Consider the following 25,672-nt stretch of genomic DNA (forward strand, 5'->3'; position numbering starts at 1 on the left):
CTGTAGTGGATAACCTGAGAGAACAGTCAGGACTGTTCAGCTTTCTTTATTTTTGGCCGAAAAATCTTAATTTTGTCAAGCGTGTTAGAATAATGTGGAGTTTGTGCATGTTGCTGCTTTTAAATGTGGTGGCCTCTCATTGGACTCCCCCTGAAGTTGTAAGTTATATTCCGACTGTATTACATGATGACATCATTTGAAGACCAAGTGTTTCATGTCATAATAACGACTTTCTTTTCTTCAGACAGTTAAATGTAACGAGAACAAGGGTATGTGATCTGATCCTGTCCTTCTCAAAATCCATTAGATGTGTGAGCCTTCTTGTATGGAGTTATGGAATTGATTCTGATCTCCCAGGTGCTTGTGTTTAAAACAAATCTTTGTGTCTTTGTTCTAGGGCCAACAGAGGGTTTTTATGAAGATAAAATCAATCCGTCTATAATAAATGATCTGATCGTTGTCCCTGTGTTGCTAACAGCACAGAGCTGCTGGACTCTCAACACCAGTTGGGCCATCAGTATAGACAGTAAGTCCTGTTCTTTCAGAATTCCCTCAATATCATATTAGACTAGATAGAGTTGCTAACATGTTAGAATCAATAGAATCGGGCCACACAGATTATACGTCGGCCTTATAGTTCTGTAGTTGAGCATTTGACTGTAGATCAAAAGGTAGCAGGTTCAACCTTGTAAGTAGCTTAGGATAAGAGCATATGTGTTAGGCATTGTACTATCATTTGAAGATATCCACAATTGTCTTGCTAAATACCAAATTGTCTTCATCCTGTGTTTCAGATAGCATCCAATATCTCACAGGGACTCATTTGATTATACAGTTTAAATTATCTGAGTACAGTCTGGATTGTCGCTATCACCCAAGTTTGCACACCGTCGGCCTCAGGAATGACACGCAGGTGCCTTTACATCTGGCATGCCGAGGACGTGGGCTTAGTACTGCCAGACCCTTCTCTGCTTGTATTTCTTCTAATGTTGTATTAGTGTAAAGGCATGTAAGGGAGTCAATGATGTTTCTGCAGGCCACACCACATAACATACATAGCATACATCCATCTTTCCCCAGCAAGCGTGGTTCCATCACCTGCAGACTGACTGCAGGTGGAAGGGAGGCGACACAATTGACGTTGCAGCCTACAATCTTCCCATCCCACCATATACAGATGGAGGAATGGATTATCAGAAGGATGTAGAATCCCAAATCCCCGGTGAGTTTTCCAAACCATTGAGTTTTTCTTCAAAGTGGGACAATACAAATACTAAACTAATATCACATGATGTTTCAGAGTTTCTAGGTGACCTTGTCTAAATGTGTCATACTGTTTCAAACACAACAGAAGCTAGCGTAGTTCTCAGGTTGTAGTTCTCATGTGTTATGACCAGACTGCCCTCTCTCTCTCCCCCATGCAGGTCTCTTGCTAGCTGAGCAGCAGAGCAGATCCGTATCACCAGGTCAGACTTACCTGTAAAACAAAAGAGGAAACAATGTTAAAAACCCAAATATCACTATCTTTGGGGTAGCGCTTGAGATTTGTCTTCTCTTGCCTCAAGCATTTCTTTTCGAACCTATTGCACATGTATTAACTGTTTAGTAATAAGACACTTCTGAGCAGGTGAGGAGAGCCCTTCCACCCCAGTTGTGAGTGGGATGCCCTCTTCAGGTGAGAAGATGAACCGACACTGTTAAGATCCAACATGAACAGATCCTTCTGAATCGGTATCACATCTATTCACCAACGTTAGCCAGTGATATTTTGAATACACACTCACTTTGCTGTCCATGAATATTATCAGTGTGTGGTATAAGACAATGTTCGGGTTAGCTGTGTAGCTCATGTGCTCCAGTTTGGGCATCAGTGGTGATTACAAGGTGAGTTTACTCTGTTTGTAGAGAATTTGACTCCTGAGCTGAAGAGTTCGTTTGCAGGCCCCCTGCTGGTTTATCTGGGCTTTGGGGCTGGCCTGCTAGCTCTGGTCTGCTTCATCCTCTGTAAGTCCCCATGCCCCACTCCCCCATTGTTTTATTAAATCATGTATATTGTTTCATGTATATATATATATATATGTATAATTAGTTTAAATAATCAATTAATCAAGCAGACAAAAAAACATCTAAGACTAACCCCATCTTTCTTCTCTTTCATTGGTCCTTCTCAGATAAGGTTTACAAAAAAACCTCCCGCTATGGTTTCTTGCCACTGCCTTATACCTCCCAAGCACCTGTCTCTGTCCTGGTGATCTACCCTCCTGAGAACCCTGTGTTCCAGAACGCAGTGGTGTCTCTGGCAGAGTTCCTGCTGAGTAGTAACTGCAGAGTGGACATTGACCTCTGGCAGCGTGGCCTGCTGGCAGACTTGGGCCCAATGCGCTGGCTGGCTCAGCAAGCCAACAAGGCGGACAGAGTGCTGGTTGTCTGTCCGCCGTATAACCATAACCCGGCCCCCAGTGCACCCCCTTCCGGGCTGGGACACTTGGCCAACGTCCCAACTGCAGCAGCCTATGACTTGTTTCCCCTGATGCTGAATATGGTGGCCAGCCAGGCGCTATGCCCAGGCCAGATAGACAAGTTCTGGGTGCTGCACCTGGGCAAAGCCCCGGAGAGCAGTGACGTTCCCGTGGAGCTGAGGGGCTGCAGAAAGTTCTGTCTGATGAAGGATGTGGAGAAGCTGTGCAGGCAGCTGCACAGGCAGCGAGGCGTCAGGGGGAGGTTCACCACAGGCCTGGGGAGGCCTGGGGCTGACAAGGCACACCGTACAAAGGCCAATGACAAGCTGAGCGATGCTGTGAGATATTTAGGGACTAAACCAGGATTCTCCCAGTCGCAGTTAGGCGTCTCAGTAGAGCTGAATTGTATGAAGGAAAATATATAAACTTTGAGCACGTTATGGCTTGCACTTGATACAACCCATGCTGTATTTTACAGTAATACTTTTGTTTCATGTTTTGGTGAAGGTTTTAGACTGCATGGACTGGCAATGGTAGACATTCGTATACATAGATAATGTCTCACTATTTAAGAATTGGCATGCAAGTGGACAAACCTTTTTCTATAAGAAGCAATTTGACTCAATTTGACAAACCCATGTCTTGACAAACCCATAGACATCGATGATTAAAGGGCTAGTGGCCACTTACTCGTACTTGCGTAAATAAGGATGTGAAGTCCTCTGTGACATGGCTTTTAAATAATGCTATGCAAATACATTTGATTTGAGTAAAGACACCTCTATAATCAGATACATTACATTTGATTCAATTTGGAGAGTAACATCTTTGTCAGCGTTGAACACTTGTCCTCGATCAGAAAGTGCAGGTTGAACTCTGAGGTTACAATTATCTTGGCGAAAGAGCCGTTGTGGTGTGGTGCTGTCGTCTTGGCTTGTGCTGTAGGTAAGCTTCACCTTGCTGCTCTAAGGGAGTGGGCTGGGCTGTCTCAAAAAGGTTGAATATATATATATTATAAAAAGGTTGAATATATATAATATCTATCACAGTTTAGTTCTAAGCATTGTTTCCTAAAAAACATGCAAGTCCTCATCAGTCAAAAATAATCTAAATGAAGTCTAAGTTTTTTTTTTTTCTAAGTTAATCTAAGTTTTACAGACTATTGGTGCATTTAAACTTGTGTGAGTGAGGAGCTGTAGACATTTTGGTCACTGTTTCTTTCTTACTGCCTGAAATGGTACTAGAATTACAGTGAATCTCGGGAGTTTCTTGATTTAAGGGCATTCCTTTCTCCAGAATATGGATGGATCTCATAGTTGGTGTCAGTAAATTATGTTTGATGGAAAGTTAAAATCACATAAACTGATATTCACTTACATCTGTTTCAATTACTATTTGTAATAATTATTTTATAAATGTTGTACTTGAAGAGAACCTTATGAAACATCCATTTGTGACTCAAATATTTTACTTCTACCCGCAATAAAATAATGTTTTGCTTTTCTTGATTGAGTCGCACACATTTGTCCATTTCAATGTAAAACAGTTGACACGCAACGCCAAACTGGAGCACACTCAACAGATACTTTCAAACCAAAAAATACATGACACAAAACACTACCTTCAGTCGTTTTACAACGGCCCAATAAAAACAGTAAACATACCCCCCTTCACCCTCTTTTATGTCTGTGCCATTTGTTAATTATTTAATGAAAATATTGTCAGGGTAGGATCTATAAGTCTATAATAGGATGGATAGTGCAGCCTGCAGCCACATACCTCTCTAGACTACATGCACCTGTCTTGAATTAGTCTGATAATGTGAACTAGCTTTAGTCTTTAGGGAACTTTTTTATTCTGATTTGTTAGGTTCATTAAAGTCAGGATTTGGACTTTAATTTCAACTCTTTTGAGCGGGCTTTATGGAACAGCCCCCCCCCCTCCCCACACACACACACACACGTGAAGTTGAACGCCAAATGAGCGTAGATCTCGCCCAGCCAATGGAGAGCAAAGTTGTATGACACGTGACAAAATGCGGAAGTGATAGTGTTCTGTTGACAACCGAGAGCACTGCTATCATTCAGATACTTTGTAGTTGCAGCTGAGGTTAACACAGTTGGCCGTCTATTTCCATTCAAATCCGTCAATAATGACACAAGCTGAAAGAGAGCAAGAGAACGGCAAGGAGAAAGACAAGGAACGAGAGAAGGAGAAAGAGAAGGAGCAGCAACGTGGTGTGAAAAGACCCATCGCCCCACCGGTTATCCCTGAGCCTCTACAAGAGGTAAAGTTTAAACTTTATAGTTTGACCTGATATTTGGCTTGATCCGTTTCTATTTCTAGTTTGTATTTAAATTTTATGAGCAACTTGATCAACCATGTTTCAATCTAACGTTCGTTTGGTCATCTTGGACTATTGGACAGCAAGTTGGGTAGCAACGCAGGATTATTTCCGTACTGTTCCTTTGTTTTCCAGCAAATTCAGAGTAATTTCATCGTGGTGATACATCCAGGCTCCAAAGCTCTGAGAATTGGCCGAGCAACAGACACTCTTCCCGTGATAGTCCCACATGTCATTGCTCGCAAACACAAGCAAACCGGGCAGCCTAAATATGAGGACCCCTGGCTGCTGAGAGAAGGACTAGATGTGAGCATTACGACTTGATGGAGAACAATTCTTATGCTTTGCAAAATGAAGTCGTATATTTCTTTTGTCAAGATTCTCTGTCTCCTTGCTTGTCACACATTCCTTACTTGAGCACTACATTCTCTCACAGAAACCAGAAAGCAATGAACAAAGGCAGAATGGTCTTAAAATGGTGGACCAGGCCATTTGGTCAAAGAAGATGTCCAATGGTGTACGACGAACACCAGTGTCTGCTGAACAGGTGTGTGTTTGTGCGAGTAGGAGCATGTGTGTGGCTGTAGTGTATGTGCTCGTTCAATATTTGCCATGCAGGTGTGCGTGTGTGGGACCATGCAAGGCTGGCTCGACACATGAGCATTGGAGTATGACAGTGTAGTTCTGTACCTCCAGGTCCGGTCTTATAACAGGCAGGTCCGACCAGCAGTTCTGGATAGCAGCTCCAGGGTCAAGTGGACCAACACCACCCACCAGCCAGAGCACCTGGTGGGAGAGGAGGTGACAAATCTCTCTCACGTCATGTTAAATTACTTTTATATTTACATTTAGTCATTTAGCAGACGCTCTTATCCAGAGCGACTTACAGTAAGTACATGGACATTCCCCCCGAGGCAAGGAGGCTGAAGTGCCTTGCCCAAGGGCACAACGTCATTTGGCACGGCCGGGAACAGGGCCGGCAACCCTCTGATTGGTAACCCGATTCCCTAACCGCTCAGCCATCTGATTTTTTCCTACAAGATTTTGGCATATGTAGTTTCAATGTAGTTATGCAGTAGTCTGCACTCTCCTCCCTCTGTCACACAGGCCCTGTACGTCAACCCCACAGACTGTTACAACGTGCACTGGCCAATCAGCCGGGGCCAGCTGAACATACACGGGGGCCCCGGGGGCTCCCTGACGGCCGTGCTCTCCAACCTGGAGACCATCTGGAGCCACGTCATCCGGAAACATCTGGAGATCCCCCTCAAAGACCTCAAGGTGTCAGAGCCGTCCAGCTGGGTCGGCTGGGATCCCAACCAGCATTCACGTCACTTTATTCATCCAGACACAAATTCAAATGTTAACAGAACTCATTTGGACAGTTGCAGAATAAAGACTAAAATAGTTCATTAAGAAAGAGGCAACACACACAAAGAATATGCGAGATGGCAGCAATGAATATCCAAGTACATAAAGCAACCAACCGTGCTTCGGAATATCACTTAATATGAGGAGTAATGTCTATGAATATAACATGCATAACTTAATATAAAGATTCTTGATCTTCGTCCAGCATTAGGAAGGGAAATGCTTACCAATACACTGAATGAATGACCTCAGATGTCTTGTTTTGTGTGCTGGGCAGTATTACAGATGTATCCTGCTGGTTCCAGACATCTATAACAGACAGCACATCAAGGAGATGGTCAACATGCTGCTGCTTAACATGGGCTTCTCAGGTATCACGCACACACACACACACTATGGATATGTTTTTGGAAAATCTTTCCAAAGATTTTCCTTTTTTACATTTTGTTGTACATCTTTCCATACCTTGACAATGTTTTTTAATACCAATGTCAGTTCATTTGCAAATCAGAATATCCGAACACACACCACACTCCAATTGACACCACTGTGACTGCCCCTGTGGCCCACAGCCATCGTGGTGCAGCAGGAGTCCGTGTGCGCCACCTTCGGCAGCGGCCTGAGCAGTGCCTGTGTGGTGGACGTGGGGGACCAGAAGACCAGCCTGTCCTGCGTGGAGGACGGAGTCTCACACCGCAACTCCAGGTGAGCCCCCCGCCTCAGCCTCGGTCCCCACCTCGGCCCCGGCCCCCCGCCGCGGCCCCCTGCCGCACACAGACGCACAGCACACCCCTTATCTGTCTCACCGTTTCCATTTATGTGTCTTCGTTTTCAATGCTGTCTCTTTGTGTGTGTCCTGCAGGCTGTGTCTGGCATACGGTGGTTCGGACATTACACGCTGTTTCTTCTGGCTTCTGCAGAGGGCGGGCTTTCCATACAGGGACTGTCAGCTCTCCAACAGGCTAGACTGTCAGCTACTACAGCAGCTCAAGGAGGTCTTCTGTCACCTGGACCAGGTACCAACCAGGGCCATGCCCAGATCAGCACCTACTACTCCTATACCCCTTCATCAAGCTTCACACCCTACACACTAACCCTACATGGCACACAGGTTATTCCATATGGTTATTCCTTAAACAAACAGTACACAGTAGACACACACCACCATCATAAACTCATTTCACTCTTCCCCTACCCTACCCTGACACAGTACCCCTGCTTCCTACAAATTGGTCTCTTTTCAGGACATCTCAGGACTACAAGACCACGAGTTCCGCACACGTTTCCCAGAGGCCCCAGCTCTCCTCTACCAGATTCGACTAGGAGACGAAAAGCTCCAGGTACCCACTGCTGCTCCTCCACGGCCTCCCAGTCACTCGCCTGCTTTAGTCACACACGGTCCTCTTTCCTTACCCATACTCAGCATATCGAATGTGTGTGTTCCCAGGCCTCCATGGCTCTGTTCTACCCCAGCATGTTTGGGATCGTAGGCCAGAAGATGACATCATTACAGTACCGTTCCCAAGGCGACTCAGAAGACCCTCACGATGAGCACTACCTGCTTGGAACCCAGAGCAAACAGGACCAGGTAGCATATGCGTCTAGCAGTGTTTCCTTGAGGATTATTTTTGTAGTGGGGGCAGGTCTGTCCGAACAACAACCACCCCCCTCAGCCGAAACGAAGTTCACTATATTCCGGAGCAGGTTAATGTAATAGTCTACTGTCTACTAGCTTATGTAACATTGCACATATTTTCGTCCTGTTTCCCCTAAAGCAATAAGGTTAGGCTACTTAAAGACACCCCTTCCACTCATAAAGTATGTTCTAAATGGCATAAATGCTGCCAATTAATAATTGACGTATCAACTCATTTTAAATGGTCAGTAGCCTAGCCTATCGATTAAGGTAGGCCACTCTAAAGCACGTGTACACTGTCTGCTTAATTTGATCTCAACATATAATATATGCTGATAGACGGCCTTTTGTACAGCCTTATTTCTGATACCGTGGCGGCAGAAATGTAGCCATGGCGGGCTAAATCAACACAGAGGAAACACTGCGTCTAGAAACACCTTAGGAGACACACACACACAAACCGCCGTGTACACAGTGGAAGCGAACCGTCTCTCCTCTGTCCCTCCCAGTCAGCCAAAGGATCCGCAGACCGCAAGTCCCTCCCCAAAGCAGGGGGTCTGGAGGGGGAGCTGGGCGTCCAGGGCGGGGGGGACCCCTCTGACCCTCGCGGGGGTGGGGGCCACAGCCAGGAGGTGGAGTTGGGCCCCTCCCAGAGCGAGTGTCTGCTGGGAGGGGCCGAGCTGGAGGAGTCCCCCTCCGCCCTGCTGTCCAGGAAGACGGCCATGTCCCAGTTTGAGGGCAAGGCCCTGGGCCTGGATAAAGCCATCCTCCACAGCATCGACTGCTGCGGTGAGTCCCCTCCTACGTTCACTCCCCTCACATAGTCGGAGCCTTCAAACAAGACTTAATTCAGTGCTCTATTACCTGTTGTTAATGTTATATGAATATGTTGTGTTGCTGTTTGTCATGTTATGTATGTTACATTCATGTATTTGTGTATTATTGTTACGAATTTATTGTAACATGTATTTATTTAGCAGACTTGTTTACCCATAGCAACAGAAACAGTGCACATAGTACAGCAGATAGTGAAAGTCATTACTTATCGCCTGTATGAAATGTGTGTGTGTGTGTGTGTGTGTGTATATTTTTATTTCCATTTAGCGTCAGACGAGACGAAGCGTAAGATGTACAGCTCCATCCTGGTGGTGGGCGGCGGCCTGATGTTCCACCGTGCCCAGGACTTCCTGTTACACCGCATCATCAACAAGATGCCGCCTTCCTTCCGACGGCTGGCTGAGAACGTGGAGGTCATTACCCGCCCCAAGGCAAGCTGGGAACGCCCTGGGACTGGTTCCATCTACTGGGTTCCTCCTTTCACCCCCTAACTTTAATTAATTAATCATTATTAATATAATAATATATTTTTACATTTTATTTTAAGAGGGCCGGGGGGGGGGGGGGTGGCATTTCTGCCTTTTTATTATTTTATGATATCGTGTATTTGGAGAGGACAGGCAATATGGGGGGAGAGAGAGAGGCGATGACGTGGTAAAGAGCCTGGGCCGGATTTGAACCCAGGCCTCTAAAGGGACAGTCTACATGGTTCCCCACCCCTTTCATTTCTGGCCTACTTGGGGAAGAACGTGGAATCCCAAACTCATACGATCACACACGTCTGGACCTCGTGGCTTCTCTGCATTCCATTCAAATGCAGGCTTTCAGGATCTGACGGGGCGGTTTGTTTTATGTCCCGGTGCAGGACATGGACCCACGCCTGATCTCGTGGAAGGGTGGAGCCGTGCTGGCGTGTCTGGACACCACCCAGGAGATGTGGATCCACCAGAGGGAGTGGCAGCGATTCGGGGTGCGTATGCTCCGAGAGAGGGCCGCCTTCGTCTGGTGACCTCTGACCCCGCCCAGCGGACTCCACTGGAGCTCAGAGGCCAACCAGCTCCACAGCAGGACCCACTGGACCCAGCCTGACTGAGGGGATGAGGACTTCAAGATCACTGTACAGTAACTATGGGTTTGTCGGGTCATATAAACCTGTGCGTACTTGACTCATGGAGTCTTGAACTGGAACAGTATCTAGGGTTGCAGTTCTGACATTCATCGTAGAGATTGTTTGGATATATTTTTGGCTACATGGAGACTTATCTTCCAGATGTCGTATTCCTAATGAACACATGTTGTTTGTCTTTGTGGAATAAAGTGAATGTTTTTTCCAACTGTCGTATATATATTTGTGACTACCCAGAAACTTATGCATGGCAGATCACTGATCAAACCTCCCCCATAACCAATCATTAACCAGTATCCCACTGTGTGGAACAGTTAAGTCAGTTCCAGAGTTAAACATTAACATTTGCCTTTCCTTCCTCATAAAAGTCAACTGTAAAACCACAGCAATGAACTGACGGCGTACCCGGAGGTGACATTTCAACATGACTACACTTTATTGAGCAGGTGATACAAAAAAAACTGATGAATGACTAGAGTGACATTGAGTGTGACAGGAACAGGAAGCTGCTGTGTCAGCCCCCCCCGGTTCCTACGCTGAGGAATTCCCAGGGTGGCGTCAAGAGTCTGCCAGAGGCAGGAGCAGCCAATGAGGAGGGGGTCTGGCACGATGACATCGTTGATCAGGCTCGTGGCCCGGAGACTGCCAGCGTGCACTAGCCCACGCCTACACGGCAGGTGTAGGCGTTTACCTGTAGGGGAGAGAGGAGACACGGGACAGGTTTCAATCCTGCATGTCGTGGTAGAAGTGTGTTGCACAATAATACCAACGATTCATAATGACAAATGATATTTGTCTTGCGCCTTTTCTTTCCCTCAAAGCGCTAGATAACACGGTGCTCTTCAAACAGAGGCGTCGACAGTGTATACGTCGAGCGATGCTTTGGACGCGTTTCCTTCTCCGCTGGCGTAGTCTTCCCTCACCTTCCTCATCCTCCTCCTCCCATGGGGGGGGCGCTGGGCCCTCCTCCTCCGTGGTTTATCCTGCCCATCCGCCTGCGGCCTCCCGGGGGCCCTGGGGGCCTGAACAGACGACAGCATTCAGACAGCCAGCAGGCTAACACGGACGCTGATGTATTGTGGCTAATGGGGGGGTGGGGGGGGTGTATTGTGATGACAAAAAGCCCACATCCTTCATTCAAACTGCACTTGGTGTTAAGACGTTGTCAATCAGTGGCTGGAAAGATGCACAACAATGGAAAAAAGACTCGGTTTATAAGAACGGTACCGGATCGTATAACCAGTCGAGGCAGAGAGTGGCCAGATGAGTGCAGGCATCTGACCACTCTGCTTGGTTGCTGGAACACAACTGGCCGCTAGTGGACTGCTCCAAAAAAGGAAATCTGGCCTCATACAATGAATAGACAAGCACAAATAGGGCACAGCATGTGATCGGCCAGTTTGTATACATGAAAGACTACACCTGACAATATGACTCGTTGAAGCCTTGTCCTGCATAGTTTCTCCTCACTGACCCCCGTTAGTCTGAAGAAGTGCGGCCCGTATCTAAATGTGAACTACAGTGGGCTCTACAGTGTGACCTCTTGACCCCAAGTAGCAGAGAAGTCTTTCCAGAGTTTTGCCGCAGCACTGAGGCGGGCCGCCTAAGCTTTTTAATAGCGATATCCGCCGTGGGACTCTGTCCCGCTTTTCTCCCTTTCATTCCAAACCGTCTCCCTCCTCTGCAGAACGCATTAGTCAATCACACAAACTAGCCCCCCCCCCCCCCCCCCCCCCCACCACCAACACAACTAACAAAACGAAACCCTGCTTTCTCACACAAAAACTCTGCCTATCACTTGGTAATATGAACGATTGTATTCAAATAGGATAAACGGCACCCCCAATTCTTGTCTGAACTTTGGTGCTTTCTTCCTGCTAAAGTGTGATTGAAAGTGGCTTCCCAGAATAACCCAAGGAGGAAGGCCTGCCTCGCCAAAGGCGATTGGCTGGAACAGGATTGCTGGAACACAACTACACGCTGGTGGACGGCTCCAAAAATAAGAAATTGCCATTCCACTGGCACTGAGCTATCCATGTTGCTCCACAGCGCCCAGGGCCTCAGCAGCGTACACAGCATGTTTACCAAAACATCTCGGTTGTTTACGGAAATACGTCAACAGCGCCCCGGTGTACAGTCATAGTATCAAACACGCCCATGTCAGATAAACGGCTGTGATTGTGTCGAAATGTGTTTGATTGGGAGGGTGGCCAAAGCAAATAAACCATGAGCTTGCACACTGCCTGACAGTTGGTACCTAGGCTATGCTCTTATGAACGACACGAAAGTTAGGAATGATATAGTCAGACAGGAACACCGGCGAGTTAGGTATGATGTAGTCTGACAGGAGTTAGGTATGATGCATTTTCTATAAACCGCACCCCAACAGAATGGGAGTTTGTGTGTTTGTAAATGAGTATAAGCCACTGAGTATAAGCCGCACTGGAATATATACCGCACTTGATCCGGGTGATACTGATACCAAGCAATGCACGAGTATAGGCGATCTTACAGTATGCCGTTGCGTAACACACTTCGAAAAAGAAAGTAAGTGTGTAATGTATGCTTTCTATTGCCCGGGAATTAACTAATAATATTTAAATAGCATTCACAAAAAAGTATTTCTACTGTCGTTTTGTTATAACAATGTGCTATAAGCGGCTTCAAAATATAAACCGCACCACCACAGGAAAAATGTAACATCGGGGTATAAACTGCAGCTTTATTTACGAAACATATGTTAGTCAGACAGGAGAGTTAGGTATGATGTAGTCAGGAAGGAACACAGGAGAGTTAGGTATGATGTAGTCAGACAGGAGAATTAGATATGATGTAGTCAGACGGTAGAGTTAGATGTAATGTAGTCAGACAAGAGAGTTAGGAATGATGTAGTCAGACAGGAAGGTTAGGTATGATGTAGTCAGACAGGAAGGTTAGGTATGATGTAGTCAGACAGGAAGGTTAGATATAATGTAGTCAGGAAGGAACACAGGAGGGTTATGTATGATGTAGTCAGGAAGGAACACAGGAGGGTTATGTATGATGTAGTCAGGAAGGAACACAGGAGGGTTATGTATGATGTAGTCAGGAAGGAACACAGGAGGGTTATGTATGATGTAGTCAGGAAGGAACACAGGAGGGTTATGTATGATGTAGTCAGGAAGGAACACAGGAGGGTTATGTATGATGTAGTCAGGAAGGAACACAGGAGGGTTGTGTATGATGTAGTCAGGAAGGAACACAGGAGGGTTATGTATGATGTAGTCAGGAAGGAACACAGGAGGGTTATGTATGATGTAGTCAGACAGGAACATGGCTGCTCACCCTCTGCCATCAGTGAAGCGAGAGGCGGAGCCAGCTTTGCCATCCTTCGTCAGGTCTGGCTGAACCAGCGTCTGAAAACTAAAACAGAACACATATATATTGGGGTTGAGTGAACACAGTTCACTAGTGATCCTTTATAGCAATGGTTCTCAACCTTGGTCCTGCACGTTTGAGATATTTCACTGCTCCAACACACCTGATTCAAATGAATGGTCGTTAACAGGCTTCTGCAGAACTAGATAACGACCCATTCATTTGAATCAGGTGTGTTGTAGCAGGGAAATATCTAAAACGTGCAGGACATGGGGTACTTGAGGACCAGGGTTGAGAACCACTGCTTTAGAGGGTTGTTTACCTGAAGGCTGAAACCATAGGTAGGGTTGTGCAATCCTATCCTATCCACAAAGTCTATACTTACAACAGGCCGATAAACTCCACAGCCCCCCAGAACAAGTCACTGAAAAAGGATAATCGCCACGGTGACTGGGTCCTGTTGTCCAGAACCTGACCTGAGGAAAAAAGAAAAAATAGCTTCACCAACGAGCTTGAGGAGATCAGTTTAGCTTGCTAAGACTCGTCATAAGGCACGTTGGGTGGGCTTATTACTGACCATCAGATTGTAGCGTTAAAAGACACGACAGTGTAAACATGACTTACAAACAGTTGTCAAAAAAGAGCTAGACGCCTGTTTGTGTTTGGGGTACTAGCAAAATTCATGCTAATCTAGCACGCGAGCTATCTTTAGATTAAAGTGGTCAGTTAGGTCTGCCAGTAGGTTAGCGTTAGAGACTAAATATTTTTGTGTGGGTTGATAAGGTCGTTGCAACGACGTCTTTAAAAAGGGTCTATCTATCAAAATATATATTTTACCGTGTTTAGAAACTCACCGTTGGACACGTACACCATCTCTGCGACTCAGACCTGTTGTTTACGTCCGGTTCGAGACACTTCCGCATCCGGTAAATTTACCGAAAACTGCAGTTTTAGTTCTGTCCAGCAGATGGTAATCCCTACACATCCCATTGAAAAAGTGTCGAGCTGTTCAATCCATACAAAACCCCGCCAATTAAACATTTGGAAGAAACCTACACAACTGTCTGTAATGCACTGCTTGCTTGTTGACCAAAAGGGGCCAAAGGAATTGTCAAACACACTCTGCCATTCTTCTTTGGTCCCCCCAGGGTGGTGATGATGTTCTAATGTTCCTCCTGGCCTCTGACTCTGCTGAGCTCACAGTGTTGTGGGTGTTTGTGAGGTAATGGCTAAGCATGGACAATGGATGATGACTGTCTGTATGACTGTCTGAGTGTTTGTGTGAAGCCCGTGTGTAGGGGGAAGTTCATGGCGCTCCTCTGTCTTGGTAATGCTGTGTGTGGGCTGGGGAGCGTTGGGGAGCGGGAAAAGAACCAAAGGATGTTTTCTAACAGAGGAGCACAAAGAGCCATTGAGGTGGGCTAGGTCCGGTTCTTCCCCTTTCTCTGGCCTCCCACAGACCCACCAGGTCTGGTGGAACCAGAACCAGGCCTGGTTTGGGCCTTGTTTCCGGTGCTTACCATCTATATCCTATTGCTATACTGTACCCCCAGTTCCCCCACATGAAGAGGTCCCTCCCTCCCCCCCTAACATCTAACCCCTCCCCTGGCCTAGCCCTCCCCGGTTGTGTGCCTGAATTCAAAGGCAGAGGCTGAAAGCAAGAGGACATGACGTAGACGCGTTTGACTGTTTGTGTGTGTCAGCACCATCACTACTGTCTATTTCAGGGAGAGTGAATGGGATATGGTGTTGTTTGTGCGTGGGCGGGGGCTTCCCTGTGTCCATAAGACCTGGTGGTTTAAACCTCAGCATCCTGCCTGTTGTCCCCCCGCTCCATCTCTTCCTGTCTCTCATTCTATCCCTCCTCTGTTTTCTTTGTCTCTTCGTTTCTACGAAAGAGCATTCTGTGTACACAGTGGTGCTCGCCAGCCTATGAACACAGGCCCGGCAGCCTAGGCCATTTTAGCAGCTCCCTTTTGATTCATTCTTTCACTTTTAAAGGCTGTTTGAACAGGAGGCCTTCATGTGAAGACTGACTGGCCTCTTATGTCAGCTCTCTGGGGGCTCTGACCTTTCCTCTGGTGCTGCTCTCTCTCCCGCTCTCTCCCACTCTCTCTCTCCCTCCCTCCCTCTCTCTTTCTTTCTTTCTTTCTTTCTTTCTTTTCTCTTTCTCTCTTCTCTCTCTCTCTCTCTCTCTCTCTCTCTCTCTCTCTCTCTCTCTCTCTCTCTCTCTCTCTCTCTCTCTCTCTCTCTCTCTCTCTCTCCCTCTCTTCCTGTCTCTTTCCCGCTGTCTCTATCTGAAGGTTGATTCTAGAACCCTGTATGGGACTGTGCAAGGACTGACTTTCTTCTGTGTGTCAGAATAGGTGGCCCCATTGTCACAGTGGTGAGGTGACATTGTCGAGGCAAGATAGAGGCAAGGATGTCTCACTCACAGCCTCCGAGAAGGACGAAGGAGTTTATATGTGTGCTTGTTTTATTACTATCTAGCGGAGCATGGGAATGATCTTTATCGCTGTAGTCCCCTCTCAGTGGTTTCTGCCCCCTCCCACGTCCTACCGAAACCCAGCTAGCCTGCCTTGTCTTCCTCCCCTCTCCCCCTTGCCTCTTCTCAGCATTGGCTCGGTTCCATCTTTGTCAAGCCATCCCTCCATCCTCAAGACCTCATCGCCTGTGTGTGTGTGTCTCCATGCCGTCCCCACTTCTCGTACCAGAGAAGCTAGTGCCTTGCCCCCCCCCCCCCCTGCAGGCAACCAGGTTGACAATGTTGTTTACCTCCACTTGCTACTGTGTTGTTCCTGGTTGCCATGACGCTCCTCTCAGGTAGAGAATTAAACAGACGTTGATTGGGGGGGAGGGGGGGGTGTTACAGAGATCAATGGCAAACTGCTGTTTGTTTAGGCAACATTCCTCAATGTGAGGCAGCCTTTAACAACTTTAGCTGTACATGAGGGCCTGTGGACTATGGAAGTCTCACCCAGACAGACAGGTCAACTGTCGGTCTCAGTAGAGGGGTGACAAGGGGCAAATGGACACTTCTGTACCATAACTTATCTTCACCAATGACTAAAGGCTGATAATGGATGGAAAACAAGAGGCCAAATATTCTAAGTGCATTTTATGTACTCAAGAGAGGAGAGGAAAAAATAGGAGCGGATCGCTTTACCTGAAAGGTCCATTGTTTGGCTCTGCTGTAGTGTTAATGTGTAACTCCAGGCGTGAGTGTGTGTGTGTGTGTTACTCTTTGGTAGAGGTATATTTGTGTCAGTAAGTTTTTTTCAGAAATTCCTTTTCTTCTTCATCATCAAAGGAATAATTCACCAGACACATTTCTGGTTTCCATAGCGACCAACAACTGTTTTTACAGTGTTGAGGGATGCACTGATTTAGGTTGTGATAGGTGAGTTGACCTCAGTGAACATGTACAGATCAGGTTTTAGCCTGAAACGGTGATTTCCTATCCTTTATTTATTGTCTTTATGTACACAGATTGTGTGAAGGGTGTGTGTGCGTGCGTGTGTGTGTGTGAACGTGTTATATGGGAGGACGTGTTTTCTACATGTGTTGTATAATTCCTTGATGAGAAACAGAGAAATCTCTTTCATTAATTCAGCCAATCACAGAAGTGATCCATGATCCTCTCCCAACCCTACTCCCAGAGAAAATGAATTGGTTGTGTGTGTGTGTGTGTATGTGTGTGTGTGTGTGTACGTGCGTGCGTCCAGGGGTGCATTTGTGTGAGTGTGTGATTGATGTACACTACTCCTTGTCATCACGTCCCCTAAACCTTCTCTCCATGATTAAAAAGAACCCTTTGAAATCACACTTTTACAACGGTCATGAATATAATATGGTGTATGAAGTGATTAGAACACAAACTGGTTCCATCGATGCCTCAGTCTAAGGCAGCTCCTCCCTGTCACTCTGTCTGCAAACACATCCATTGTGCGGGCTGGGAAGACATGAACCTGACACTGTGTCTACAATTCTCTTAGGCCTCTCTGGAGTTCTTGTGCTCCTTCCATGTTGGGGTCAGTAGGGACATAGTGTGTGTGTGTGTTTGTCTGGGAGTGTGTGTGGGTAGGGTGTGGACGGCGAGGGTGTGTGAGGATGTACTTGTGTGTCTTTCATAAAAGCAGGATTGCCCTGCTGCCCTGTTCAGCCCAAAGACAAATACACAGGAGCTGAGCTGCACTTAATGAACAAATTGTGTGTGTGTGTGTGTGCGTGCGTGTGTGTGTGAAGTTGTGCATGCGTGTTTGTGTGCTGCCTGCATCACAGCTCATCAGCACATTTATTTCACAAGAGTTCTCCGCTAATGCTGGGGTGTTCTGGATGGTGTAGCAATGGGTGTGTTTGTGTGCAAGTGTGTGTGTGTGTGTGTGTTTATGGATGCGGTGGCTGCAGAATGTATACCAGATCTGATGTGTATTCATGAGGTGTAGGAGCTGCGTGCGCTCTGATCTCTTCAACATTCGAAACTGCTGAGCCACCGAAACACTGAGTCCTCCTCTCCTCCACCGCGCCTCCGCTCCTCCACCACCTCCTCCATCTTCCTTCCTTCGCCATTGTTCTGGCTCCACTTTATTCTGGGGGGAAATCCACTCTCATCCCTTTTCCCTCCTTCCTCTTCATCTTTTCTGGAGTTCAGTCCCTCCGATCATGTGAGCCTGGTCCTGGTTCCGGTTCGTTCATCAGGCAGACCGCGAGACACAACACCCACAGCAAACCTCTTGACCCCACCCGCCCAGGTTGAGAAGTGAGTCAAATCAAACATACCCAACTGCCAATGAGGCCTGTTACAGTTCTTATTATCAACATGCTGTACCACCCTTCCCTCCCTCTATATTTATCACTACCTCTCCCTCCCTCCATCCCCCCTGCTCTCTCCTCATCAGTAGCCTGTCCGCGTTATCTGGTGCTTGGGCCCTGGAGGCTTGGTGGAGCTGCAGAGAGAGGGAGAGGTTGCCCTGTAAGCAAACCTGGGAGACGAGAGAGGAATGGAGCATGGGGAGAAGTGAGGAAACTGGAGGGAGGGAGGGAGGGAGGGGGGAGGGAGGGAGGGAGGGAGGGGGGAGGGAGGGAGGGAGGGAGGGAGGGGGGAGGGAGGGAGGGAGGGAGGGGGGAGGGAGGGAGGGAGGGAGGGAGGGGGGAGGGAGGGAGGGAGGGAGGGAGGGGGGAGGGAGGGAGGGAGGGAGGGAGGGAGGGAGGGAGGGAGGGAGGGAGGGAGGGAGGGAGGGAGGGAGGGAGGGGAAGGTGTAATGAATGAGAGACTGCAGAACTATCTGACCTCCTTTCTTTCCCTGTCCTCCCTTCAACAACGAACATTCTGGAACCATGGTGCACTTGAGGTCTGTGTACTTGAGACTGTGTGCATGTGCGTGTGTGTGTGAGTGTGTGTGTGTCTGTGTGTGGCCTAAGTGACAGAGTGGCAGGGTGATGGATAGGGTACTTTAGGGCAGGTCTACAAGCTCCTCTGAGCTAATTGGTTTTCCTGATTGAGCTTGATTGAATGAGAATGGCATGCGAAGAGGGTAGTAGTCTGGTGTGTGTGTGTGTGAGAGTGTGTGTGTGTTTGGAGGGTTTACAGGGGGTCAGAACGTCAGATTCAGACGTGCTAAAGATCACATTTCTGCTGCTGTGACAACCTCAGTCCATGGTGTGTCCGAAGTGTGTGCGTACATGTGTGTGTGTGTTGATTGGGTTTCCCCCATTAGTCTGCATAGCTCATATTTCCCCATTGTTTACACCACAAAGCAGAAACAGAGTTCAACCTTAGACCTCTTTGCTTCCACATGCTACTACGAGACAGCTAGCAGCATCAAGTACATAGACTGGTCCAACCAGTATAGTCCAGTCATTGTAAAGGAACATTCCAAATAATAAGTAAAAGTATCGACACTGCAATAAAGCGGAGGAGAAGGTGTGTGTGGGAGGAGAGTTTGGTTGAGAGAATAAGATGTCAGCAGAATGAAACTCTACCTGAGTTCACACCAGTCCTCCTGGGGAGCTGATAGATGGCCCACAGTGCCCTGGAGGTCACCCTGCGCCCCTGGCAGCTGGCCTTGGAGGACCTGTACCATCAGTCACTGCAGCGGTAGTAAAGGTGCCCGTCAGGGTTGGCAGGCACATGTACACACGCACTCAAGCACACACACACACACACACACACATACACACAAGCACGCTCGCACGAACGCGCACACATGCACACCTATCAGGTGTCGAAATACCTGAAGTCAATGTGTTCAGGTTTTATGATCATGTGTATTCCAGATGGAGAGGACCTTTCTCTCTCTCCCCCGATGACCCGCAGAAACACACAAGCACCTCCTCTCCTCTTTGCTCAGGCCTGCTGAGCCATGGACCTCTGCCTCTGCCAATGTCAAGTCAGCAATCACAAGATGCTGAGAAAATAGAAACCATCCATCCCCCTTACACACACACACACACACACACACACACGCACGCACACGCATACCATATGAAAAGCACCCAACGTTTCCGGGACCTTGAGCAAGCAGCTCAGGACTGATACAGTTCCAGATGTCTGCTGGTGTCATCTCTCAGGAAAACAACATAGCCCAAATTCCACCTCACTGCTCCAGTCCTCCACGATACCCTGGAGTCACATTCCCCTCAACGCTGAACTCGTTGTGAGCTTCACCTTCTGTTCCCTCTCTCCCTCCATCCCTTCCCTCTTTCCATCCATCCATCCATCCAGCTGCTCCCTTCTGTTCTACGTGTGTTCTATTGGTTCTGGTCGTTCTGTTCTGTGCTCTCTCTCCTCTCCTCTCCTCTCCTCTCCTCTCCTCTCCTCTCCTCTCCTCTCCTCTCCTCTCCTCTCCTCTCCTCTCCTCTCCTCTCCTCTCCTCTCCTCTCCTCTCCTCTCCTCTCTCTGCCCCTGGTGGGGTTGGCAGGTTCACAACACAACAGCTGCTTTCTGCAGGACCTTCTGACTTGTTTTCTCTGGGTTTGAGTTCTAGAGCCGTGTGTTGTTAGATAACACAGCTGCTGTGTGTGTGTGTGTGTGTATGTGAGTGTGTCTGCCAATGTGTGGCAGAGATAGAGAGAGCAGAAAAGTTTGTGTTTGGTAATTAGAACTTGGTATGTGTGTGTGTGTGTTGTGTGTGTGAACCATAAACATGTCTTTAAGGGTTCCATTGTAACAGACCAGTTGGATCAAGCTCCCCTGAGGTATTTGCCAGAGAATGAGCAGTATTTGGAGGTGGTTCGGATGGAGAGCCGAGGCCTGCCCAGACCTGTCGCCTCGCTGCCCCAGGGAGGGTGACCAGAGGCAGGCAGGAGGAGGAGGGCCGGGGAGGGTGTCCCCTGGAGCAGGGGGGAGAGCACAGCCGCTGAGGAGGAAGCCATGCTCCGTGTGTGGACAGATGAAGTGAAGGGGAACTGGCTCCAGGAATGTCCTCCGTCTTCATTTTCACTCATTTCTTTTTCCTCTCCTCCTCAGTCCACCGCCTACCTCCCTCATCCTTTCCCTTCACGGTTCCCTCGTTCCTCAAAGGTCATCCATTCCCCATCCTCCCTCTCTCTCTCTCTCTCTCTCTCTCTCTCTCTCTCTCTCTCTCTCTCTCTCTCTCATTTTTCCTTATCTTCCCCTGGATTTGTTGCAACTATATCCCTAAAACTCACAGCACACACATCCACTATATACATGTTAGGTTCACTGTCAGGTAGAGGGGGCAGAGAGAGAAAGAGAGATGGAGCTAGAGAGTGATGGACAAAGGGATGGAGATGGATGGAGGTAGAGAGAGAAAGAGCATGGTGGTGCAGGTAGAGAGGGAGAGATGGAGGGAGAGAGAGTGAGTGCTGTAGCTAAGAGGCCAAGTGATAGTGATCTGTCACTGATGCAGGTAATCCTCCAGCCCACATCCCTTCATCAGACATACACACACACACACATACACACTCACACAAACCCGCAGGAACACAGCCCTATCCTGATCTCAAAGGTTTGAGCTGTGAGTTGAGGTTTCCGACACTTTCAGAATGTGTTCCTGGAGTGGAACCAAGACTCTAACCCCTTTTCTGATCACAACCTGGCTCTCTTCCTTCAACCTGTCCCTTTCTCTTTTTACCCTTCCCTTTCACCCTCTCTCCATCCCCCCTCACCATCTCTTGACCACCCCCCCCCTTCACACAGACCTCTCTGTGTGGACTTCTGTAACAGGATTAAAACTCAAATTCTGATTTGTCAGACTCGGCAAACGAACAAAGGGACGTACACGCAGACATGAGATAGACATGAGGTACAGTGCTGTGATCTCGTCTCCATTTCTCGATGACGGCCTATCATGCTTGACTCGACACTCGAAAAGGAAGCATGTGAGACTGGATTGTAACGCGTGTGACTGTGACTTGATCCCACTGTTTACGACCTCTCCTCTCTCCCTTTTCTCCTCCGCTCAGCCATCCGTCTCTTCCTGGGCTCTGGTCCACAAATTGAATTGGAAGTCTAAAAAACATGACACTTTAATGAACTGTGTCTTTCAGCTGCAGCGTGTGTCTTTTCCACAACACCAGGTTCCAACATCCAAGCCGGTCTGCTGCCCCTCATACACGAGGGCTTCTGTCAAAGGAGTGTGTGTGTGTGTCTGTGCGGACTATGCACATGCCATGTGCAGTCCTTATGCGTGTATCCTTGTGTGTATGTTGTATCTCTGTTTAGTGTTGATTATTCCCTCACTCAGCCCTCCTCCTCCTCCTCCTCCTCCTCCTCCTCCTCCTCCTCCTCCTCCTCCTCCTCCTCCTCCTCCTCCTCCTCCTCCTCCTCCTCCTCCTCCTCCTCCTCCTCCTCCTCCTCCTCCTCCTCCTCCTCCTCCTCCTCCTCCCCCTCTTCCTCCCAGGTGGTGATCTGTTGACTTGCATCCATGAAGGCTTCCCCTTGGCTGAAGAGCTGTGTTAAAAGGTTCCACTTTATTTACCCCGTCCATGTGACGGATAGAGGTGCTGTTTGGTCTTGTCTTCACCTAAACAGACACACACACACGCGCGCGCGCGGACACGCACACACATGGACACAAAAGTCTCGTTGTGGGGAAACTTGGGTTCACAGCGCTGTTGACAGATGCACTAGGCTTGATTAAAGAGGCCTCTGCGTGTCTCTCACTGTGTGTAAGTGTGTGCCTGTGTGTGTGCATTTCTGTGTCGGTGTGGACATTCAATGGGTGTGTGTGTGTGTGTGATCGGCTTGATGAGTGTGTACAGTGATTTCCCACTGTGTCTTCCTCATGTGGACAGATGTGCTTTGTGGGGCTGAGCTGCACCTGCAGGAGTTTCCATCACGACCCGACTGCACTTTATACTCTGGATGTGTTGCATGGCATGCTGGGTGTTTATGTTGCGCATGGCTTCCTGTGTGTGTGTGTGGACGCAATTGTTTTGGGGGTTGTTTGTGTGTGTGTGTGTGCAAGAGTGTGTATGTGTGTGTGTGTGTGAGTAGTTCTGTGTGTGTGCATGTGTGTGTGTGTAGACTGACTAGTCATTCCGTGTCCTGGTGTCGGAGAGGAGGAGAGAGAGCGTAAACAGCAGTGTATTGCCCGTTCTCCATGTTCCCCGTGCTGGAGAACTGACTGGAGGAGGAGGGGAAGCAGGATGAACACAGGTACGTACAGGAGGTAGAGGTTACAGAAGGGTGTGTTTTTGTGTGTGTGTGTGTGTGTGTGTGTGTGGGGGGGGGGTGTGTGTGGGGGCTGGGTGGGAGGTCTGTGGGTCTAACCACTGCTCTTTGGACACATCTTGAATGAGACAAACCCAAGGTTTTCTGTGTGACTCAACCGTGGTCCAAGGGTGGCACAGACCAGGGCACTTAACCCTAATCACCGTGGAAACGCTCTCCAGTAGCTTGCAGGCTGATTGGGCCAATCCTGGTAAGCTCACTGGATCAGAGCATCTGTTATACATAGACAGACCATAACAAAACAGTTTCACTGAGCAAACTCCTGCTAAGCTTGGCCCAATCCGGCTAGACCACAACATACAGTGAGTCCAGGTTTGAAACTTCCTTCAGCCCCCAAAATCTTTAGACCCCTCCCCACCCCCTGAACTCCTTCTCTGATTGGATCAGACCATACTGTGTCATCCCCCCTCTTCCCCCGCAGTGGAAAGGTGGTCAGACAGGAAGTAATGACCTCTCCTCCTATTGGCTAGTTCACGGCCACGAGGTATGAAATCACTAGCAGCCGTCTATGAAGACACACACACAAACACACACACAAATTGCCCCCCTTTGCAAAGCCATTCCTGTCATTCTCCCTGGTGTTTTAGGGAGCTTAACCCAACTTAAACAGTCAGGATTAGTTCAGCCATGCAGGATTTCCACCAACAAATAATCCATTCTTTTCGGTGAACGTCGTTCTTTCCTAACTTCAAAAATTGAGTGATGGAGGGAGGAGAGGGAAGAGAGGGAGGGAGGGAGGGAGGGAGGGAGGGAGGGGAGGGAGGGAGGGAGGGGAGGGAGAAGAGGGAGGGAGAAGAGGGAGGGAGAAGAGGGAGGGAGACGTGTATGTGTCAGACGTTGACAGGCTCTGGTGTTGGAGGTTGGTTTTGGCACAGTTTGATGGATGTAGCTAAGCGAGGTTATAGTGTGTGTATAAAGCTGCATTAGGCAACAGTTAGAAATACATTCAAATAGGAGAAACAGCGGGCTTCAGGAGTTTCCACAACGCCATTGTGACAGAACATGGCTTTTTTTACAGAAAAATCCAATCTTTTGTACTTTTTAAGGTATTGCAATTGAAGGCCCTCACAGTACATGGACACACACACACACGCACACACACACACACGCACACACACACGCACACACACACAAGCACTTCCAATGACCAGAGCAGTGCCAGGGAAGCGTAGAGTTCACCAGTAGCACCAGTGGTCTGAAGGGTCCTGTCAGGTTAATCCCCCATTCTGCTCTGCTCCCTTTGTGTGTTTATGTGTGTGTATGAGAGTGTCAAGCTCTGTCACTCTGCTGCTTGACAACTCCACCTGCATGCCACTCATGTTGGCGTTGTCATGGTGATCTCTCTAAGTGTTTTTCATCCGCGCCACTCAAACCGCTGAGGGTCATAGGTTGAAGCTTGCACACTGACATGAATTCAATGCCAAGAGACAAGTGCATACACATGACTACCAGCATGTTGACGTGGATGACACAGCGTCAAACTGTAGGCGTGTGAAGGTGTGAGCGTGTGTGTGCGTGTGCTCTTGTGTGTGTGTGTGTGTGTGTGAGTCAGCAATGCAAAGAGCATAGTTTGTCCATGACTGCAGACTGACAGGTCCTGACATCAACCTGCAGACTCGCTCTCTCTTTCTTTCTCTCCATCTCTCCCGCCGCTTGTTTCCTCACTGTAACGCACTCTTTTATGTGCAGACACATTCTCTCTCTTTCTTCTCTGCCCTGCCTGGGCGGCTGGGTGTCGAACCACACAGAGATGAAGAGAGAGGGATGAAGAGGATGATAAAGAGGAAGGGAGGAGATGGAAGGAGGGAGGAAACCAACGAGGAGTGTGATGAAAGAGTGACAGAATTCCCCCACCCCCGGGGATGTCATTCAGATTACAGTGTTGGGTTGGGGAGAGGTGTTTGCACCTGTGCGTGTGTGTGTGTGTGCGTGCGTACGTGTGTGTGGACGTTCGTCCGTGTGTGTCTCATGACCCTGTAGTTTGATCGCCCCGGTCTAGGGAGAGAGAGAGCCTGACAAACTTTCATGGTGTTCAGGAGTGTGCGCGTCGCACAAAAAGGAGTGAAACACCATTTCAATGTAAAAATGATAGGATTTCTACAACACCATGAACACCATGGGAGATCCATGAACGAAAAGCAACGACAACAAAATGCTGACCAACCCTACCTAACCATAGAATGTTTAATCTCTAATGAAAGTGCATTGGCTGGCACTCGTTCCTTGCCTAATGTTCAGAACAAAAGTCATGCTACTTGATAGATGCCCATGGGCAGCTTCCTTGTCTCCTTGTGTTTGTGCAAAGGACCGAAAACCAAACCAAAAGCACTATACACCACATGTAGCCACAAATATGACTCTGAAGGACAGCCTGATTTACCCCATGAATAACTAACAGTGCTTCTTTAACCACGAGCTCAAAACACAACTACTACTTTCACAGAATAGTTGACAGCAACAACTGTCAAACACATAAAGCATCGATTTGAACGAACGGCACAGACACAAAATCCATTGACTCACAAACCCCCCCCTAAAAAAGATTTGAAATATGACACACAAAGACACAAAGACAGTTGGTAGGAAGCTGTTGCAGTAAGGCTGATGCCTGACTGACCAGTCAGTCACAGACAGATACCTGAATGCATGACTGAGAGGGAGGGAAAAAAACTGAAAAAAAGAGAACACGCAACACACAACCAAACGGACACAGACACAAACAGGTGTCCATTTGTTTGGATCTCTGGATATTTGATTGTGTGTGTACTGTTTGATTGCAACAATTCTAGAAATGTTACAGAGGAACAGTACTTCCTTATTGAAACCATTGAAAGCGTTACTGTAG

At 48.0% G+C, this 25,672-nt stretch overlaps 3 protein-coding genes across 4 annotated transcripts; 2 read left to right on the forward strand and 1 right to left on the reverse strand.

The window, feature by feature from the left end:
• Positions 1–19: 19 nt before the first annotated feature.
• On the forward strand, positions 20–3,938 carry il17rb (interleukin 17 receptor B). The gene is made up of 9 exons (XM_084680023.1): positions 20–158; positions 245–269; positions 398–526; positions 795–913; positions 1,081–1,222; positions 1,425–1,466; positions 1,628–1,675; positions 1,906–2,004; positions 2,172–3,938. The coding sequence occupies exons 1-9, from the start codon at positions 93–95 to the stop codon at positions 2,882–2,884; spliced, it is 1,383 nt and encodes a 460-aa protein (XP_084536149.1). The 5' UTR covers positions 20–92; the 3' UTR covers positions 2,885–3,938.
• A 559-nt stretch (positions 3,939–4,497) lies between these two features.
• On the forward strand, positions 4,498–9,981 carry actr8 (actin related protein 8). The gene is made up of 13 exons (XM_084680514.1): positions 4,498–4,746; positions 4,939–5,109; positions 5,240–5,350; positions 5,500–5,604; positions 5,911–6,084; positions 6,452–6,545; positions 6,747–6,879; positions 7,037–7,190; positions 7,419–7,514; positions 7,622–7,762; positions 8,320–8,599; positions 8,915–9,078; positions 9,513–9,981. Exons 1-13 carry the CDS (start codon positions 4,612–4,614, stop codon positions 9,654–9,656), a joined length of 1,902 nt encoding a protein of 633 aa, XP_084536640.1. The 5' UTR covers positions 4,498–4,611; the 3' UTR covers positions 9,657–9,981.
• A 204-nt stretch (positions 9,982–10,185) lies between these two features.
• selenok (selenoprotein K) lies at positions 10,186–14,090 on the reverse strand. Of its 2 annotated transcripts, XM_084680515.1 has the most exons (5): positions 13,985–14,090; positions 13,516–13,606; positions 13,098–13,175; positions 10,697–10,795; positions 10,186–10,464 (listed from the first exon to the last, which is right to left on the reverse strand). In XM_084680515.1, the coding sequence occupies exons 1-5, from the start codon at positions 14,001–14,003 to the stop codon at positions 10,461–10,463; spliced, it is 291 nt and encodes a 96-aa protein (XP_084536641.1). In that variant the 5' UTR covers positions 14,004–14,090; the 3' UTR covers positions 10,186–10,460. The 2 variants fall into 2 exon arrangements, with proteins under 2 accessions (XP_084536641.1, XP_084536642.1); XM_084680516.1 differs by lacking the exon at positions 10,186–10,464 and having other exon boundaries at positions 10,693–10,795.
• Positions 14,091–25,672: the final 11,582 nt, after the last annotated feature.

The sequence above is a fragment of the Hypomesus nipponensis genome, chromosome 18 (assembly GCF_054491055.1).
Source record: "Hypomesus nipponensis isolate SF chromosome 18, ASM5449105v1, whole genome shotgun sequence".
NCBI classification, from domain to species: domain Eukaryota; kingdom Metazoa; phylum Chordata; class Actinopteri; order Osmeriformes; family Osmeridae; genus Hypomesus; species Hypomesus nipponensis.

Bases quoted from the DNA above. Each gene is read 5' to 3' on its own strand.
- il17rb (XM_084680023.1), top strand. From the start codon at position 93: ATGTGGAGTTTGTGCATGTTGCTGCTTTTAAATGTGGTGGCCTCTCAT. The intron at 1,223-1,424 runs GTGAGTTTTCCA...TCCCCCATGCAG, and splicing joins TGTAGAATCCCAAATCCCCG to GTCTCTTGCTAGCTGAGCAG. The intron at 1,467-1,627 runs GTCAGACTTACC...ACTTCTGAGCAG, and splicing joins GAGCAGATCCGTATCACCAG to GTGAGGAGAGCCCTTCCACC.
- actr8 (XM_084680514.1), top strand. From the start codon at position 4,612: ATGACACAAGCTGAAAGAGAGCAAGAGAACGGCAAGGAGAAAGACAAG. The intron at 6,546-6,746 runs GTATCACGCACA...TGTGGCCCACAG, and splicing joins GCTTAACATGGGCTTCTCAG to CCATCGTGGTGCAGCAGGAG. The intron at 8,600-8,914 runs GTGAGTCCCCTC...ATTTCCATTTAG, and splicing joins CCACAGCATCGACTGCTGCG to CGTCAGACGAGACGAAGCGT.